This window comes from Hyposmocoma kahamanoa, unplaced genomic scaffold (genome assembly GCF_003589595.1).
Source record: "Hyposmocoma kahamanoa isolate Upper Pololo Valley unplaced genomic scaffold, ASM358959v1 89, whole genome shotgun sequence".
Lineage (NCBI taxonomy): Eukaryota > Metazoa > Arthropoda > Insecta > Lepidoptera > Cosmopterigidae > Hyposmocoma > Hyposmocoma kahamanoa.
In genome coordinates, this window is record NW_020654520.1 from 1,646,894 (window position 1) to 1,664,288 (window position 17,395).

The following is a 17,395-nucleotide window of genomic DNA, read 5'->3' on the forward strand; positions in this document are numbered from 1 at the left end:
GGATTGATTATTTATTTATTTATTTGTTGAGCAGTAGAATTACAGAGCTATCAGCTTAAACCTTAGACTATGGAAACTTATATTTTATTTCTTTTATTTTTTTCCATCCTCTAAGGCTTAAACAAGCAACAAACAATAAAGACTCAAAACGTAATAATAATTAAACTACGTTTCATTTTTTTAAGTTGCAGATAGTGCTATCGATATATTAAACAAGCCAAATATGGTACACTGTTTGTATATCAATGCTGCATTCTTTCATGCATAATAGTGTACGCACAAAGCCTAAACAGCGAAATTGGCTTTGACATTTCTTTGTTTCCGTTTAATTACATGTTGCGGAATTTTGCAAAGTTTTATTGCAATCGGGAATGTATTTTAAATAATTCCGCGCTCATTTTTGCTTCATTTAAAAGTATCCGATGTTTGTAATACGATGATTGTAGAAATTGTTCTAGTGAATTACTGTCTATGGAGAAATTGAAGGTTTAACCTAGAGTATAATTCCTAAATTTTAGTTTGTATATTTGTTTTGTTGTGAGATGGTTTTGTACACTAAGAAATCATCTGCAGAATGGTTCATAGACCAGCTGAACGTGGAAAATGCAAAACTGTGCGCTTTTGTACTTGTAATAGGGTTTATTGGATATCACGGCATTTTACACCTTCGGTATGGTAAGTATAATAATTCGAATTATTTTCCTCAATGAATAGCACCATTCGCAATGTATTTATTACCCTGCCGTAATGTATTGTGTTAATGGTTGAGTGTTTTGATAGCAATAGAAGTGTAGAGATAACTTATGTTCTTATGAACTCATGGAATAAATGAATGTAAAACAATGCTTGTAGATTACCTTGAAAAAATAATGATATGAAAGTAAAATGCTGTAGAATGAATTATTCTTGACATTTTATTTTTACGCTTGGCACCTTAATTATTCAAGGTTAAAATTATTATTATTAGCTCATATTTTTTGTTTATTCAACTGGTGTCCCCACTGAATAAAAAATAAGCATTCGCAGAACACCGACTTTACATGAAAAATAAAAAGAGTAAAAATATTAATAAAAATAAAAGAGTGAAAATGATGGAAATCATGGTTTTATTTCCTAAATGGAATTTAACATATTTTAGATACACCTCTAACCTTTTTTATTCATGCATAATTTATATTGGTTTTCCTGGGAAAAACATTACTGTTGCATTAAAATAGATTAATTATGTTTGTTGTGCAAAAAACTTATAGAGTTAATAGATTAGAATGTAGTTGAATAAGTTAGAATAATATTGTTGTGTGTGTATATAATTTTCTATTGTTCTTTGTTTAAGAGACAAAAAGATATCTCTTGAGTTCATTTGCAAATATTTTATTATTTTGCATGGAATTTTTTCACATGGCACTCATGCTATTCACTAACTCCATTTTAGCCAGTACTAAGGCGTGTTGAATTGATTCTATTTTTAAACATTTCAGGTCCAGACTCCTGCACTTGGCTTCTCTCTTCAGGGCGGTACAAAGGAGACCATGAATGGCAGCCTTATGGCTGTATGCTACACAGATACTCAAAAACGTAATAGCTATTTACAATTTTAATTATATAAATTTTTCCTGACTGTTTTTGTTAATATAATAACTAAATCATTTTTACAGTATCTTGGTAAGTAATTTCATAAAGAAAGATAAAACACAATATGAGTTTAAAGACCACATGGTCTATTCTAATTTGGATTGACCTCTTATGACCCAGCCAACTACAATGAAAAAAGCACTAATTGTCCAATGTGCATTAAATGTACAAGCAAGCATAAAATTAGTCCAGGGCTTTGTATGAAAAATTGATTCTTCTAGATAACCTTTGATCATATTGATGTTGGAAAGGTAAAACGTCTAATGTGCATTTGGAAATTAATTATTAATAACGCACACACTCAACATAGCTCCGCACATAGACAACCACAAATTACACCCAAACTCACGAGAGAAATAAATGTAGGCCATACAAATATTTCTCCTAACCCGGGAATCGAATCTGGGACCACTGCGTAGCAGTTCGGCATGGTAACAGTTCGGCCACAGAGGCAGTAAACGTTCGGCTATGAAGGCAGTTAAGTTACTTGAAAATTATTTTTTAAAGAAAAAAATCTCACCTTTAATTTTATTTCTTATAATTTTCCATTAATGCTGAAACTCTAGTTTTTAGTATAAATATAATTAGAGTTATGAATTTTTCTCGCTCTCCCGTAATCTTTTTCAAATGCACGTTAGCGCCGCCGCGTGGTGACCGCCCAGTTGCCACGCTTTTATGTACAACAACATTTAAATTCCTCTTATAATACAACCGCGCGGTCGCCGCGTATACCAAAGTATATAATAAAATCTATCTATCAAAAAAGTTTAATCATTTCATACTGAGTGCATGTACCCAGTTTAGTTAAGTTTTTCTAACATCGTCTTCTAATGATTCATAAATGCATACTATTTTTAATGGATCCATTACACTATTATATGTCGTAAATACGTCGTAAAACGCTTAAAAGCAACTGAATAAAATACGTTCGTCTGGTGCTCCAACCGAATTTCGGTCAAGCGCAAACTGCGCAACTCAAAAAACGCAACTCACAACTCACAAAATTACGCTCGTCTGGTCTCACCCTAATAGTCAAATTATTTTTGGTATGATCACTCTCCAAACAGAATTATGATATACTATATGAAGTTAACCCTCCTCCATTACCAATCACACAGAATTTTTGCAATATATATTAATAATATATAATGTAATACAACTGAGAGACTTCGCCATAAACTAACGGATAACCCACGTATTTAAGTCGAATTTGTGTTCCACATGTTTCGAACCCGTCCGTGGTTCTTAATCAGGAGATTCCGCGGCGGTGATTCGACAACGACTCGACCTATACAGTGCAAATGGAAAAAAAATATAACTTTAAGAAATTCGGTTTAGACTACAGACAAATTTAAGCTTCTTATTAATTATAAAAATTGCAGCCAATTTATAAATTATTATGTTTTATAATTACAAATTTGAGGACTGCCAAGTGCCTGAAAAAACGTTAATTGGCCCAACGTATCTATAAATTAATTTTATCAATCTAAACATTCACATTCAAAATGAACTTTTAACTAACCAAATTCTGCCCTAAATTAAACTCAATTAGTGTAATTGAAGATTATGAGATAAGCCTGAGACAGTTTTATTAATGCTATCTATGCTAATTCAAGTACCTATCAATTTATCTATTTCACAGTAGATAACAGCACTTATGAGTGTGTACACTTTAAAAATGTTTAACGTTAGTATGTATGTAAAATAAAATAAAAATTATTTTCAGAGAACATAGTCCATACAAGTTAGTAACATAACACACTTCTCACACGTAAAACATGTAACTCAATGAACCTCCGGAACAGTGCTGCGTTCATTCTGTTGCCTATCATCTTCAGGATCTTGTTACTGCTACCCCTCACTCTGCGTACTATTGATGTGGACATTTTACGCATAGTGGCATAGAAATCGTCCACAGCAACATTTGCAAACATGCCAGATGCACTGAGACACGGGGGAGCCTCAACAAAGCCCTGAAGGTATTAAGTAATGGGCCCACAAGGCACTGTACGATCCCAGTGTAAAGTTGGACCATATAGCACATGTGCAGAAGCTCTTACTACTTACATACTATATTACAAGCAATCCTTTTGACATACAAATGTCATAAGGAATTCCTGGTAACAATATCTACGATATCAATAGATACAATTATTGAATTGTATTAAGGACGATGGTAGCCCAGTAAGAGAATAATTGCTTTTCAATTGAATCCCTAATACAGGGGTAGTGGCATGTACCTATGTGTTTTAATATCTAAGTTCTGTAATATAATGAAACCTGCATGTCGAAGAAGGTTCACAACCTTTGGTATACATGTGATATACTTGGAATAGGCCATACAATCAAAACCCTCTCCTTAGAGGAGAATGGGTTAATGGTGACAATTTCACATAAACATTTCCATTCTCCATAAAAAGTGTAATTAACTGCATATATTCCATAAAATGTTGATAAAATTTTCATGATGCCATTCAGCACGAAGTATGTGTATTTGTGTTAAAATATTTATTTGTTATCATAAAAATATATTTTAATGTCCATAGATAATATTTCTAGTTCCTTAAGGAAAATAATATTATTAATAGCTGTATTTACATTAAAATGTTACAGAGACGCACGTCGCTGCCTTCGATATCTCGCTTTTTGGGGGAAATACAACAGCTTTGCCTTCATCGGAGACTCCAGAGTGGAACAGCTGTATGAATACTTTATAGGTAAACGAGCATTCATTCGGGATTGCAATTAAAGAATGATTTCTTAAGTTAACTGTTAACCGGTCCGATTTTCTCAATATTGTGGTAGTGATTGTTTTAGAAACAGTAAAGCTCCTTGTGAAGGAGTTCGTCCTGGGAAGTACTGCCGCCAAGCGTTAATGTGAACATTGCCGTGCTCCGGATTTGAAGGGCGCTGGTGAAATTACTGACAAATCAAACTTGTCAAGTTTATGTATCAGGATGGCGGGCGCTGCTAATTATAGTCCATTCGTTTAGGTACTTAACTAAATGTAAACAATCTTGTAAAACATTCAAATACAAATAATTAGCTTCATTTGAAATTGCATGCCTATTTTTGCACCTATTGATTTGTAAAGTATATGTTTCAATAAAAAGATATATCAAGATTGTTTACATTTACTTAAGTACTTAAACCAATGGACGATAGTTGGCTCTCACTTCTCACATCTGTGCAGAATCTTTTTGCACGAGGCCCTTCTATTTTAACATTTCTTAACGCCTACATACCTAAGTTGCTCGTATCTTGTTTTTATTTTATAAAATCAAGTGACAGGACGAACAAGTCGTGCGCCTGATGGAAAGCGACACGCCTGTTCATAACAGTTGCAGTGCCACTCAGAGCTTTCAATCGCAAGGATCTGAGGGGCAGTGCCACTGCGCCCGTCATCCTGAGACGTAAGTTGACAAGTCCCATGTGCCCGTAATTTCACCAGCACCTTTACCCTTGAAAACCTTGGCGACAGAAATAGGTAAGGTGGCAGTACTTCCCAGGACGAATTCTTTCACATGGAGCTCTACTGCTACTACTGTTATGTCCTTGACATTTTTATATATAAGTAATAATAATAATACCGCACACACTCAACATAGACCTGCACTAGGGAAACCCTGTGCCATGGACACACACATAGACAACCACAAATTACACCTAAACTCACGAGAGAAATAAATGTAGGCCATACATATATTTCTCCCGGCCAGGGAATCGAACCTGGGACTTCTGCGTGGGAGTCCAGCATGCTAACCGTTCGGCCACAGAGGATGTTTTAGTGCAAAAGAGAGCAGCCTTTGTTAGGTCGTTAACTTGAATATTTCAAAAACCTTAGCAAAAGGTGTGGAGTCAAGCCAACCGGCATGAGGCTGGTGTAGAAGACTGGCCGGCTTTCTTCTTAGAAATATTTGTTTAATTTATTTTATTTATATATTTATTTAAACACTTTATTGTACCATAAAGTACAAACTTTCAGAAACATTTAAATATTTGTGTACAAAGGCGAGCTTATCTCATAAAGAGATATCTTCTAACTAACCTTTGAAAATTTGAGAGGAAAATTGGTTTTTGGGGTGGCAATAAAAATACATAAATAAAAAAATGGAATATACTGTACTCAATAAATACACAGATTAATTTATTGTATCAAATTATATTCTGTAATCTGTGATCAAATGTACATGCGAATACATATATACAGATATTAAGTAATGTTGATACATTATACAAAATCTATAATAAAATGAATGCATAAAATAAAACTATAAATAAGTATATCAAATGTAAATAAATATTTCATAAGCTCTAACATGTGGAGTCCGAACAATGCCAAAACTTGAAAAGAGCACCCTTAATGTTTTTTTTTTCATGATGCTAAGTTGCAGTTGTGTTTGAATTGAAAGTATGTATTTATATATTTTCAATTTTATATAAGTTACTACTGCTTTTCTTTCAATGCAGAATGAATGAAAGATATTTTCTTTATATTTCTTAATTTATTTAAATCTAACCTTAATTTGTACCTACTTTTCAGGTGTCCTAAAAACCCGCCTAGACATGGACTCGTCTTACTCGACAGTAGATCATCACAGCCCGAACTACACCTATATAGACCACAAGTTACGTCTGTCAGTTACTTTTATATGGTGCAATGACGTTTCCAAGACCATGGTAGACCATTTTCGATCTTGGTACGTAAGTATTAATTTATTAAGTACTAACAAAAACTTGGAAGAGATTGGGAGGCTGTGTACTATGGATTAGAGGAGTAACTTAGCACTGCCAAAGTTCGTCTTTTACAGGTTTACCGCTTCATTGAGTCGGTTCCTGTTTACGTGACAGTTAAGTCGCGCTCCACACGGGACAATTTCAATAAGATTTTTCTGAAAATATTCATTAACAAGTTGATTGAAAAAAGTGCCAAATTGTTTGTCTATTGAATGAAATACTTTTGTTAATTATCGTTTGAAAAATCTTGTTGAAATTATCTGTATGCAGCGCGACATATCTGTGCCCACCGCGCTAGTACCTCAGGAACGGACTCAGTTAAGCGGTTTAATTTAAAAAAAAAAAACATTAATTTTCGTGTTGTTACTGCTTGTGGAGATCCACTTGAATTTTTTTTACTTTTTCCTAAGAAAGTCAGCTGTAACGGAGAGAGACTAAGATCTATTTTCCTACTAATATAAGAATAGATATTTTGTTAAAATATGTATAATAATAAGGCATGCACTATCGATGCGCGACTTTGAATGTTACTAATACTAATCATTCGAATGGGCAAATCATTCGCCAAAGTAGAATCCAAGCACAATCATAGTCCAATGATTCAATACCGAATGCCAATGCCATTCGGTCGGGTGCACGAGTGGAATGATCATTATATCGGAACACCTCATCATATCCATATCAAAATATCCCTGTCCCCGTTATATTTACAATATTTACCATTATGTCAGAGAGGGCTAGGTGATCACGAGCAGAAATGCTCTATGGAATCTACGAATTAGTACTAATAATTAGTAATGAATGATTATTCAAATCATTCGAATATGAAAATTAGTAGGTTACTAATTTGACATTCGAATGACAGGATTAGCGACTACTAACAAGTCGAATAACGAAATCATTCGTAATGGCGCATCGCTAGCATACACTCATAGCCAGGGAAGCCCTGTTTTGCAGGTGCACCTTGAGAACTATAACTAATTAAAGCCTCGTTTTTGGGGCATTTTTTTTCTAACTTTTTCTTTTTTTTCCTAAACGCAGGCAGCGATCAGACAAACCACCGTCAGTAATTGTGGCCAGCATTGGTTTGCAACTGTTACTTTCTAGAAATACAACAGACTTAGCATTAGAGGAATATAAAAGGTATATATACATATCGTTTTTTTTTCTTTTTTTTTTCTTCTACTAATATTCGTCAATATTGACGGCTGTGGAAGACAGCTTTTGGGACGTGGTCTCTTTTTTTTATAAATAATTCAATAGAACAGAATAGACACACGCTTGGCTACAATCTCACCTGATGTTAAGCGACGATGTGACCGACGATGGTACGCGTTTACCTAAAATAATGCCTATTCACTCTAGCCTTGAATAGCCCCAAATTGTACTTTTCGGGAAACACAGATGCTGGTAGAGCATTCCATTCCTTTGCCGCACGCATCAGAAAGGAGGAAGAAAACGCTTAGTGCGAATGGGTGGTATATGTCAATGATGCTGCATCATAATTATACATGAAATTTGTGTTTGACAAAAAAAGCGTTCCGCCTTTACTAGCTTCTAACAAGTTCGATGTGTTTCATAGGAATCTAACGCAACTAGTGCAGCCCATAGACTTCGTGACGTCACGAGGCACTCAAGTGTTGTGGAAGCTTCTGGAACCAGTCGACTCAGGCAAAATGAAGGGCAAGAAGATCAGTAATAATGATATTGATGCATATAATAGAGCTTCTATTGAGGTGAGTGGGTTTTTATACATGCACAAGATTTTACCAATCGCTGTTATTTAAAAAAATAATTAATACTTTTACCAACCGAGGTCCAGATCGAGTCTGCGACCGTTTATTGGTGGTCATATTAAATAAAAAAAGACTTAATTTTTAAACATTAAACAACGATAATTAAATTTTTATTGAATTGATATTCAATTATTTTTTGTGAAATTACTCCACTAGTTTGTTATAATTATGAATACATACCGTGTTCGAACTTTGTATTAATAATTATTACAACGATACACAAAAAAAAAAATTGAAATATTGACAAAAAATAAATGGCTGTGTTGAAGAAAAGGTAAACGGCCTCTACATCAAGTGACGAGATGAAGAAGTCGTGCGCCTGATTTAAAAATTCAAAATTAATCTTTTAGCTCTCGGGAGAGGCGAGAATCAATAACCTAACCTCCGGTTAAAAAAACCGACCTCAAAAGTCATTCATCCCCTAGTTTACCCTTAGAGGTGGAATATTTTCTTCAAATTGAAATGGGACCACTTCTGAGGTACCTCTTTCCAACAAAAAAAGAATCATCAATATCGGTTCACATATGGCGGAGTTATCGCGTAACATACATACAAAAAAAAACATACAGACGAATTGAGAACATCCTCCTAGTCGGTTAAAAATAGATATAATAACAATAATACATTAACTACAACTTATATAATGAAAGGCAAGGAAATAACGTTACATTTCATACCTAAGTCAAAAATAATGTTAATCTACAAATTATATAACCATTACAATGTAAACAATGTTAAATATGGTGTCAATAAATATATAGTGTTAATTGTTGAAAATTATTTAAGTATTTGTGTATTATTATCAGTGAATAATCTCAGTACAGAGTACTAAAAAAACTCTATCTATTAGTCTAGTCTATTTGCTAAGTTTTATTGAAATATCCCCTAGTTCGCCACTATACAGGACTTGACGCTGGAGATAATAAAAATAGGTTTTCACTACGACAGTACTCAAAGTATATTGAGAGAAAAACGCCTTGAATGGAAGAAATAGCAAAATCAACCATTAAAGTAATTGCTCCTAAATTAAAGTTAGGCGCTATTTACAAAAGTTAATCTTCATGCGTGAACAGCCACCCTTCGAGGTGGATAATTTTCTTCAAAATGAAATGGGTCCACTATGGAAGTACCCCCTTTCTAACAAAAAAAGAATCGTGAAAATCGGTTCACAAATACCAGAGTTATCGCGTAACATACATACAAAAAAAAAGAAAAAGAAAAAAAAGAACATACAGTCGAATTAGAACCTCCTTTTTTGAAGTCGGTTAAAAAGAAGTTTAATTTATAAAAAGTATTTTCCACAAGGTACTTTTTAAGGTTTTAAATTTTTTTGTGTTTTATTTCATATTTTATGTTTATTTAACCTTATTGATGTTTTATGTCAAGATGTATCTAAGTAGCTTGAAATTACTAATAAAATGTCATAATACGGTTTACCACATCAACAAAATAACTAGAACTAGGATCATCGAGTATATAACCAGACATAGAGATGAAATGTCATTTAATTTGTTTGGAAACTAATCTGCCAAATAATTATGGTGATGACTCCGTTCCGATTGGCCAGCCCGAATTCGAAACATTGACGAGTGTCGTCAATTATTTTACTCCAAATAGACTAGTTTAACTTGAGCTTTGCTGTATTGGACGATAATTGCATAATTACATATTTAATAACTGATAAAATGTAATTAGATGTTTTGCTGCTTTTCCCACATCACCGAACGGAACAGATATATTGTTAGAGATATTATTTTTATTACAATAAATGAAGAATATTTTTGGAATATACGGAGACGTACACGCAGGTCAGTTGTTGGCGCTGTGCTATTTCAGCTTCCTAATTTGTGATTTGAACGCAAACGAGAGTTGATATTTAAAAGTAATATAAGGTCCATATGCCTAATGAGTTGCCGGCGATGGATGACCCTTATTTCTGCCGACAAAATATTTGTTTGAGATATTATTAAAAACCATAACCCAGTTTTAGAATATTCAAATGGTTTGATGATATTTCAACTATGCATCGTTAGAGTAAGTTCCGATAAGCCGAACACGTTAACTAATTTTAATTCTTCTTCTTCCTGTCCGTATCCCATGCTAGGTGGGGTCGGCACAACATGCATTTTTCTTCCACTCTCCCCTATCAGCCGTCATTTTTATACTCACACTTTTCTTATCCATGTCATCTTTCACACAATCCATCCATCTTTTCTTTGACCTTCTTTTCCCCTTATATCCCTCCACATTCATACCTAGCACTCTTCTTCTCTTCCCTCCGCATGACATCTCCATACCATGCTAACCTATTACTCCTCATCTTTTCCGTCACTGGCACCACTTTCAAACTTCCCCTGATGTACTCATTCCTTATCTTATCCTTTCTCGTCACTCCACACATCCATCTCAACATTCGCATTTCCATACATGCACAGTTCGTTCATCCTCCCTTTTCATCGTCCAACATTCTGATCCATACAACATGACGTTAACTAATTTGAACTGTTTTTTAAAAGAGAATTTCGTGCTCTATTTTTTGCTATTTAAAATGGTTATTTGACCATTTGTCCAATACACTTGTTGTTAACCGCGTTTCAGTTAGTGGACGGCAGATTTCGTCTCTATTTCTGGTCAAGTTAGGGACAAGTCGGAAATGAAACTATTTTTCCGGGTTTAAATCGCGTATATTTGTTTTTTTCAAACAAACCAACGTTTCGGGCCCTTGCAGGTGGCCACGGTCATTGGAAAAATAGTTTCGCTTCCTGTGCGCAACAATCGCGAAAACCCAAGAACTCGGTTAGCGACAAGTCGTTCCCGCGGCTGAGCCTAGATCGTTTTCGCCTCGGCGGCTTAGATCCTGAGCCACAGCGCGGCGCGGCTGTGGTCGGCGCCGCGCCTGGTGGCGGCGGGGTCGCTGGCGCCCGACGGCGCGCGCCTGGGCGAGCGCGCGCTGCGCCACTGCGCGCAGATCCTCTTCAACATGTTCTGCAACGACCACATGAACTTCCACGACGGCTCCTGCTGCGCCGCGCCCGAGCCGCACACGCGGCTGCAGCTCGTCACGCAGGCGCTCTTCCTGCTCTGGTGAGCTCTCTCTTCTCTCCCTCTGCTGCTTTCCTCGCCCTTACGGACTTTGTGCAATGTGTTGCATTCTCGCCATATGTACAGAGGTCATTCTACATCCGAAACTGGGGGTCTACTTTCGACCTTCGTCGGAAACAATTACTGCCAAATAAGCAATACTTATACCAATTGAAAAGACGCGTGATGCGAATGAAGCTTCATACTTGATACTTGTCTTTTAATTTTGTCGAATATTACTTATTTGACAGTAATTGTTTCGGACGGAAATCGAGAGCAGACCCCCTAAACCCAAATCACTAATAAAATAAATCGAAAAAAGATTTCATAAATTTATATTTTTATTTAATTGCGGCAAACAAATTTGATCCAAAGGTTGACTTGCACGGCACTTGCCAACATTTTGAACAATGACCTTAAATGCACAGAAAGAATCGTATTTTAGATCTAATTTAATGGTGGGGTGCGGGAAGTGTCGTATCGAGCGCGCGATTGGTAGATCAGACGATCTTACTTCCCTTCCTATGTCTATGTCACGCTAACACCCCACATAATTCTATTCTAGTCTCTCACGAAATGCCACGTGGTTTGGTTTGGTATGTAAACAAGAGCTAGTAGTGCAAAAAAAAAAGAACCACTACCAGGTTCAGCAGACCCTGCGTGGTAATCTACCAAGTACAAGTGCGTGTCTATTCTTAAAGCATGATATGAAACGTTTGGTTTACGCGGAGGATACGAGTGTCGAAGTGTCTGCTTTCAAAGTTGTGGAGTCTAATGTTGAAACGAAACTCGGGTTCGAGAAAGATTACGTATCTCTCGGTGAAGCGGGTGTCCGAGTCACTGCCATTGCGTAGAGCACACAACTTCGAGACAATTTTGCAAAACTTTACTAGACACAATTAGCCAGTATATTGAACAGAATAATTTTTAAAATATTTTTAGTTGATTTAGCATTATATCTATGATTAACTTCTTAATTATGGCGAGAATGCAAATCAACATACTATACAGGGTGTAAATTTGAGACGGGGCAGCAAGGCCAGCCACCTTAAACGTTGTAGTTACAGGAAAACGGTTCTAGAAGACTATCTATGAATTTTTAAGATATTTTGATTGGCATTAACAGATTTTGAAAAAATGGTACAGTTAGCAAGATAAAAGGCAATTTTTACAAAACTTTTTTTATGCCTTTCGATCCGGTCTCTGTTAAGGATCAATAGTCTGAATGGTACCAACTGAGGTAAGAGTACTCGAAATGTCAGAAATCACAAAACACTTTTTACCATACATTTTGTAAGGACATATTTTTAGTAATTAGTTATTCTAGGTTAAGGAAACTAACAAATTGACAACTTTGAAAATATTTTGTATTTCAAAATAAAAACAATAACAAAAAGCAAAATAACATAAAAAATGTATGATAGTAAGTGCTCGAATTGATTGCCGCCTTGGCGGATGCATCGATTCGCTATCTTCCGCAAAGAACAAGTAGCGGTTGAAATTTTACTCGGATGGATTCTATTGAAAATTGCTGCAAGTGCGTCTTTCAATTGTTGAACACTGTTGCATTTTTTTATAAATTTCATTTAACTAATACATAATATGTTGTCAATTTGTTAGTTTCCTTAACTACCTAGAATAACTGATTACTAAATATGTCCCTACAAAATGTATGGCAAAAAGTTTTTGCGATTTCTGACATTTCGAGTACTCTTACCTCAGTTGGTCGCATAGACACTATTGATCCTTAACAGAGACCGGATCGAATGGCATAAAAAAAAAGTTTTGTAAAAATTGCCTTTTATCTTGCTGACTACCTATAGAACCGTTTTCCCCTAAATACAACGACTAAGGTGGCCTTACTGCCCCGTCTCAAATTTACACCCTGTATAATAACTAGTAGTTTATGTGACTGTTACATAATGAAAGGCTTTAACACGGGTGTGGGCTTACAAACGAGCCGAAAGGCGAGTTTCATAAAAACATCACACGAGTGTTACATACACTGCTTTATCTATTCGAGCAAGTCGTGCGCCTGGTGGTTAAGTAACATGCGTATCCATAGCAGTTGCAGTGCCACTCAAAGCTTTAAATCGCAAAGATCTGAGTGGCACTGCCGCTGCACCCGTCACCCTGAGACATAAGTTGACAAATCCCATGTGCCTGTAAATTCACCTGGAGGCCGATTCAGAACCTTACAATAACTCAGTAGTCGACCGCTTTGTTTTCATTTTTATCTAACCGAATGGAATGTCAAACTGTCATATTCGAAACCAAACCGAAATGACGTCACACCCGTACTCATACGTCTCGACCGCCAAAGGCTACAAACGTTATTCAGAGCACAGTTATCGAATTAAAGTTACCGAACGTCCTATTGTTTACAAAGCAAGAATGTAATGTGGAAATCTCTTATTATTTTAAATTAAATCTAGATTTTGTTCAATGTTATTAATTTATTTTAATGCAAGACTAATGCGTTCATATATTTTAAGCCCTTAAAGTATTATAGATTTTCATTTTTCTTATAATCTATTTCACCGACTAACTCCCGAAACGCTGTTGGATAATGATATCGTATCCGAGTCTTAATTGAACGTTTAACTCGAATGTTCTGAATAGCTTGGAAAGCGCCTATTGATTCGAGAACAATATTCAATCGAACGATTCGGTTAAAATACCGAAGAGTTCTGAATTGGAGTCCACCACCCTTCCAAACCGGAACGCAGTAATGCTTAATTACTGCTTGGCAGCAGAAATAGGTAAGGTGGCAGTACTTCCCTGGACGAACTCTTTCACAAGGAGCTCTATAGCTGGTATGCGTATCCAATGTGGTTAATTTAAAGTATTTTCTTTAAACGTTGTCCGATTCCCTATTGTAACAAAATCAATATGTTTCTAGCGCAGTGCTCGCTGGAGTTCGAGGGCTTTGGCGCGGCTCCCAAACCATAAAACAACGAATGGGGGGTTACACCCTCGTCCATCAACCCAGGCCCCCCGAGCCCTCCCCCCTCTCGGCTCTGGCGAAGCTGGGCATGATCATGGCGTACTTCTATCTGTGTGATCGAACAAATTTCTTTATGAAAGAGAATAAATATTATTCAGAATGGAGTTTCTGGTTGCCGGTCGGGTATATTTTTGCTCTGGGATTGTTTTTCACTGAGGACTCTAAACCTAGTAGGTAAGCATTAGTTAATTTTTTCTTCCGTCGAGTGTACAACGATCAACAAACTTTGAGGATCTCTCGTTGTTTGTAGAGGTGTTATCTCTGAGGTCCCGGGCGCGATCCCCTGCCGAGTTAATATAGGAAAAGTTTTCCACATTTTTCCATATTATCTCGGGTCTGGGTGTTCGTGGTACCGTTGTTGTTTCCGATTTCCATATTACAAGTGTTAGTACTTTGGGATCAGAGCAACGTATGTATGTAATGTTGTCTAATATTTGTTTCATTAATTTTGTCATATTCTGAATTCGGTCATTTTTAATTCAATTAATTTGTCAAATTGTGAAAGTTAATAGTTCTTAAGTGTAAGTTCCTTAAATTATTAGATACTAATTATTTTGTTAGACGCCTGATAGCATGTGATGACAGCTATAAATAAACCTGTTAATGGTTTTTATTCGCAGTTTTGTGTTTCTTTTTGTAAACTTTTTAATTGTGAATAAAGTAAATAAATAAATATAATTTTTCTTTAAAATTAAAGTATTTTTTTAAAACCCGGTAAGTTAATAATCGTTTCGAGTTCTTAGGTTTTCGCGATTGTTACACATAGGAAATGAAACTATTTTTCCGGATTTAAATCGCGTATATTTAGGCGCTTTACAGGTCCCATCAACCGAGGTGTGTCAACCGTGACCATGGGACCTGTAAAAGGTCCGAAACGTCGTTTTGTTTGAAAAAACAAATATACGCGATTTAAATCCGAAAAAATAGTATTATTTCCCATAATAATTGTTTGTTTACTGTTTCGTTGATTGGATTCAAAGTTACATACTAGTTTTTCTTAGCTGTCAAATTGGGCCTCTTACATTGTGACGACTATAACACATTGCGGGCGTAACATGTTGTCTGAAGTATAAATAAATAAAATTATTGTTATTTCAGAGTTCTCCACCGCGAGCAAACCAACGAGTGGAAGGGCTGGATGCAACTAGTGATATTGGTGTATCAAGTGACAGGAGCCAGCAAAGTGCTCCCAATATACATGCTAGTCCGGGCGTTAGTGTCCGCGTACCTGTTCCTGACCGGTTACGGCCATTTCTGCTACACTTGGAAAACCGGGGACACGGGTCTAGTCAGATACTTTCGAGTCATATTTAGACTTAATTTTCTGACCGTCGTCTTGTGTTTGACGATGAATCGACCGTACCAGTTCTACAGTTTCATACCTTTGGTATCGTTTTGGTATACATTGGTAAGTTAAAGTTTCTTTCTTCTTTTATGATAGCTGATTATAATTTATTTCATAGTATCAATTTATCTGTGAAAAAATATTATTTTTTATTTGTGAACCGATTTTGATGATTCTTTTTTTGTTGGATGGTTTTGGTCCCAATTTTAATTTGAAGAAAATATTCCACATCTAGGGGTAGCAAATTAGGGGACCACTTTTCGTTAATCGTTTTTAATACAACTTAGCAAATACTAGATGTTATTCCACGAACTCTTGAGGTTAGTTTTTTTTTTTATAAAAAGGGTGTTATTATTTTAACCTTTTGACCACCATAGACGCTTTAAAGCGTTAATGAAGCCATGTGTTATTTGCATATTCTAGTTGAGTATGGATTCATAGTAGCATGTTATGTTCCGTTATGTTTTTCTTTAACTTAGGAGAATCGAATTAATATGAGGTTAAAATTAATAACATGTCACATCACTAGACTTGGCGTCTAGGAAACAAAACTAGTTTTTTTTTCTTGAATATGTGATAGTACTTGAGATACATGTTTTGGGCCAAGTTGTATGGAAGAATAACCAGATCGTTTCTTCCAGATGTTCGTGATTTTCGCCCTGCCACCGCACATAACGCAATCGTCGACGCACACTCTGGAATCGAAGCCATACCAGTATCTGTACATGGCTCTCAAGGTCATTGGTCTGCTGACCATCGTAACTATCCTGTACATGAGCGAGGTGTTCTTTCAGAAGATTTTTGTCACGAGGCCGTGGAAGGCGCTGTTTGTGAACGCCGACGATGATATCCACCAGTGGTGGTTGCAATGGAAACAGGATAGGTAAGTTTCATGGTTGGTTAGGTAGTTGGTATTATCGAGAATCGAACTCCAGGACCTCATCGTCTAGCACCTTTGCTGCCAACTGCTGGGCCACCGATATCGTCAAAATAATTTAGCATTCGTAGAAAAAATTTTGTGAACAGGTACACGAGTAACAAAATTCAAAATTTTAAAAAGGTTATACTATAATAACTATTATTAATACAAAGATTATTTAGAAAAAAACCCTTCAATCCGGCCGTATTCGAACCGACATCTTCTAGCAAACCGTGCTAAGCCGTGTTATGCTATGCCAACTAAGCCACGTCTTTGTTTTTGGTTTTTAACAACTTTTGTGCCGTAGTGCCATCTGTGAGAAATATATGAAAGTATTTCTTCACCCAGTTAGGTACCTATACAGCTACTAGCAGCTGGCTAGGGATGTCGATTACTTATTACAAAATATAATAAAACATCCTGACATTCAATAAATACGTAATTACAATTTAAAAAAGTTTTATACTTTAACTGGTTCTATCAGATATCGAACCTGGGAGCTTCGATTTTGTTCCCTTGCCTTTTAATATATTTCGCTATACAAATTTCGTAAAACAATTACTATTAAAACATGAATCAAAAAAATACTGCCCAAGATCCTTGTTCTTTCGCGTTTATTTTTTTTTGTTTATTTAACTTTTTTATATTTCCTTTTTATAAGTTTATATTTATCTTTATTTATGTTGTTTTTGCAAGCAATGTTGACTCGTAATGAGTTGTGGAATTAGATTAAATCTTCACAATATTTTAATTTATTGGAATATTGTAAGAACTGTAAGCATAGAGCAAGAACTCAAAGAGTATCCAATCGCGTTACAAGACAGCGTAGTCGGGTATTTAGTACCCATTTAAAAAAAGCTATTTTGTAACGAATTTGT

The 17,395-nt window shown here is 35.8% G+C and overlaps 1 protein-coding gene across 1 annotated transcript; it reads left to right on the top strand.

Moving 5' to 3' along the window:
• Nucleotides 1–397: 397 nt before the first annotated feature.
• Nucleotides 398–16,485, top strand: LOC113236161 (N-acetylneuraminate 9-O-acetyltransferase). The gene is made up of 10 exons (XM_026472167.1): nucleotides 398–675; nucleotides 1,479–1,575; nucleotides 4,246–4,349; nucleotides 6,176–6,332; nucleotides 7,411–7,512; nucleotides 7,952–8,105; nucleotides 11,020–11,249; nucleotides 14,149–14,427; nucleotides 15,352–15,661; nucleotides 16,240–16,485. The coding sequence occupies exons 1-10, from the start codon at nucleotides 543–545 to the stop codon at nucleotides 16,483–16,485; spliced, it is 1,812 nt and encodes a 603-aa protein (XP_026327952.1). The 5' UTR covers nucleotides 398–542.
• Nucleotides 16,486–17,395: the final 910 nt, after the last annotated feature.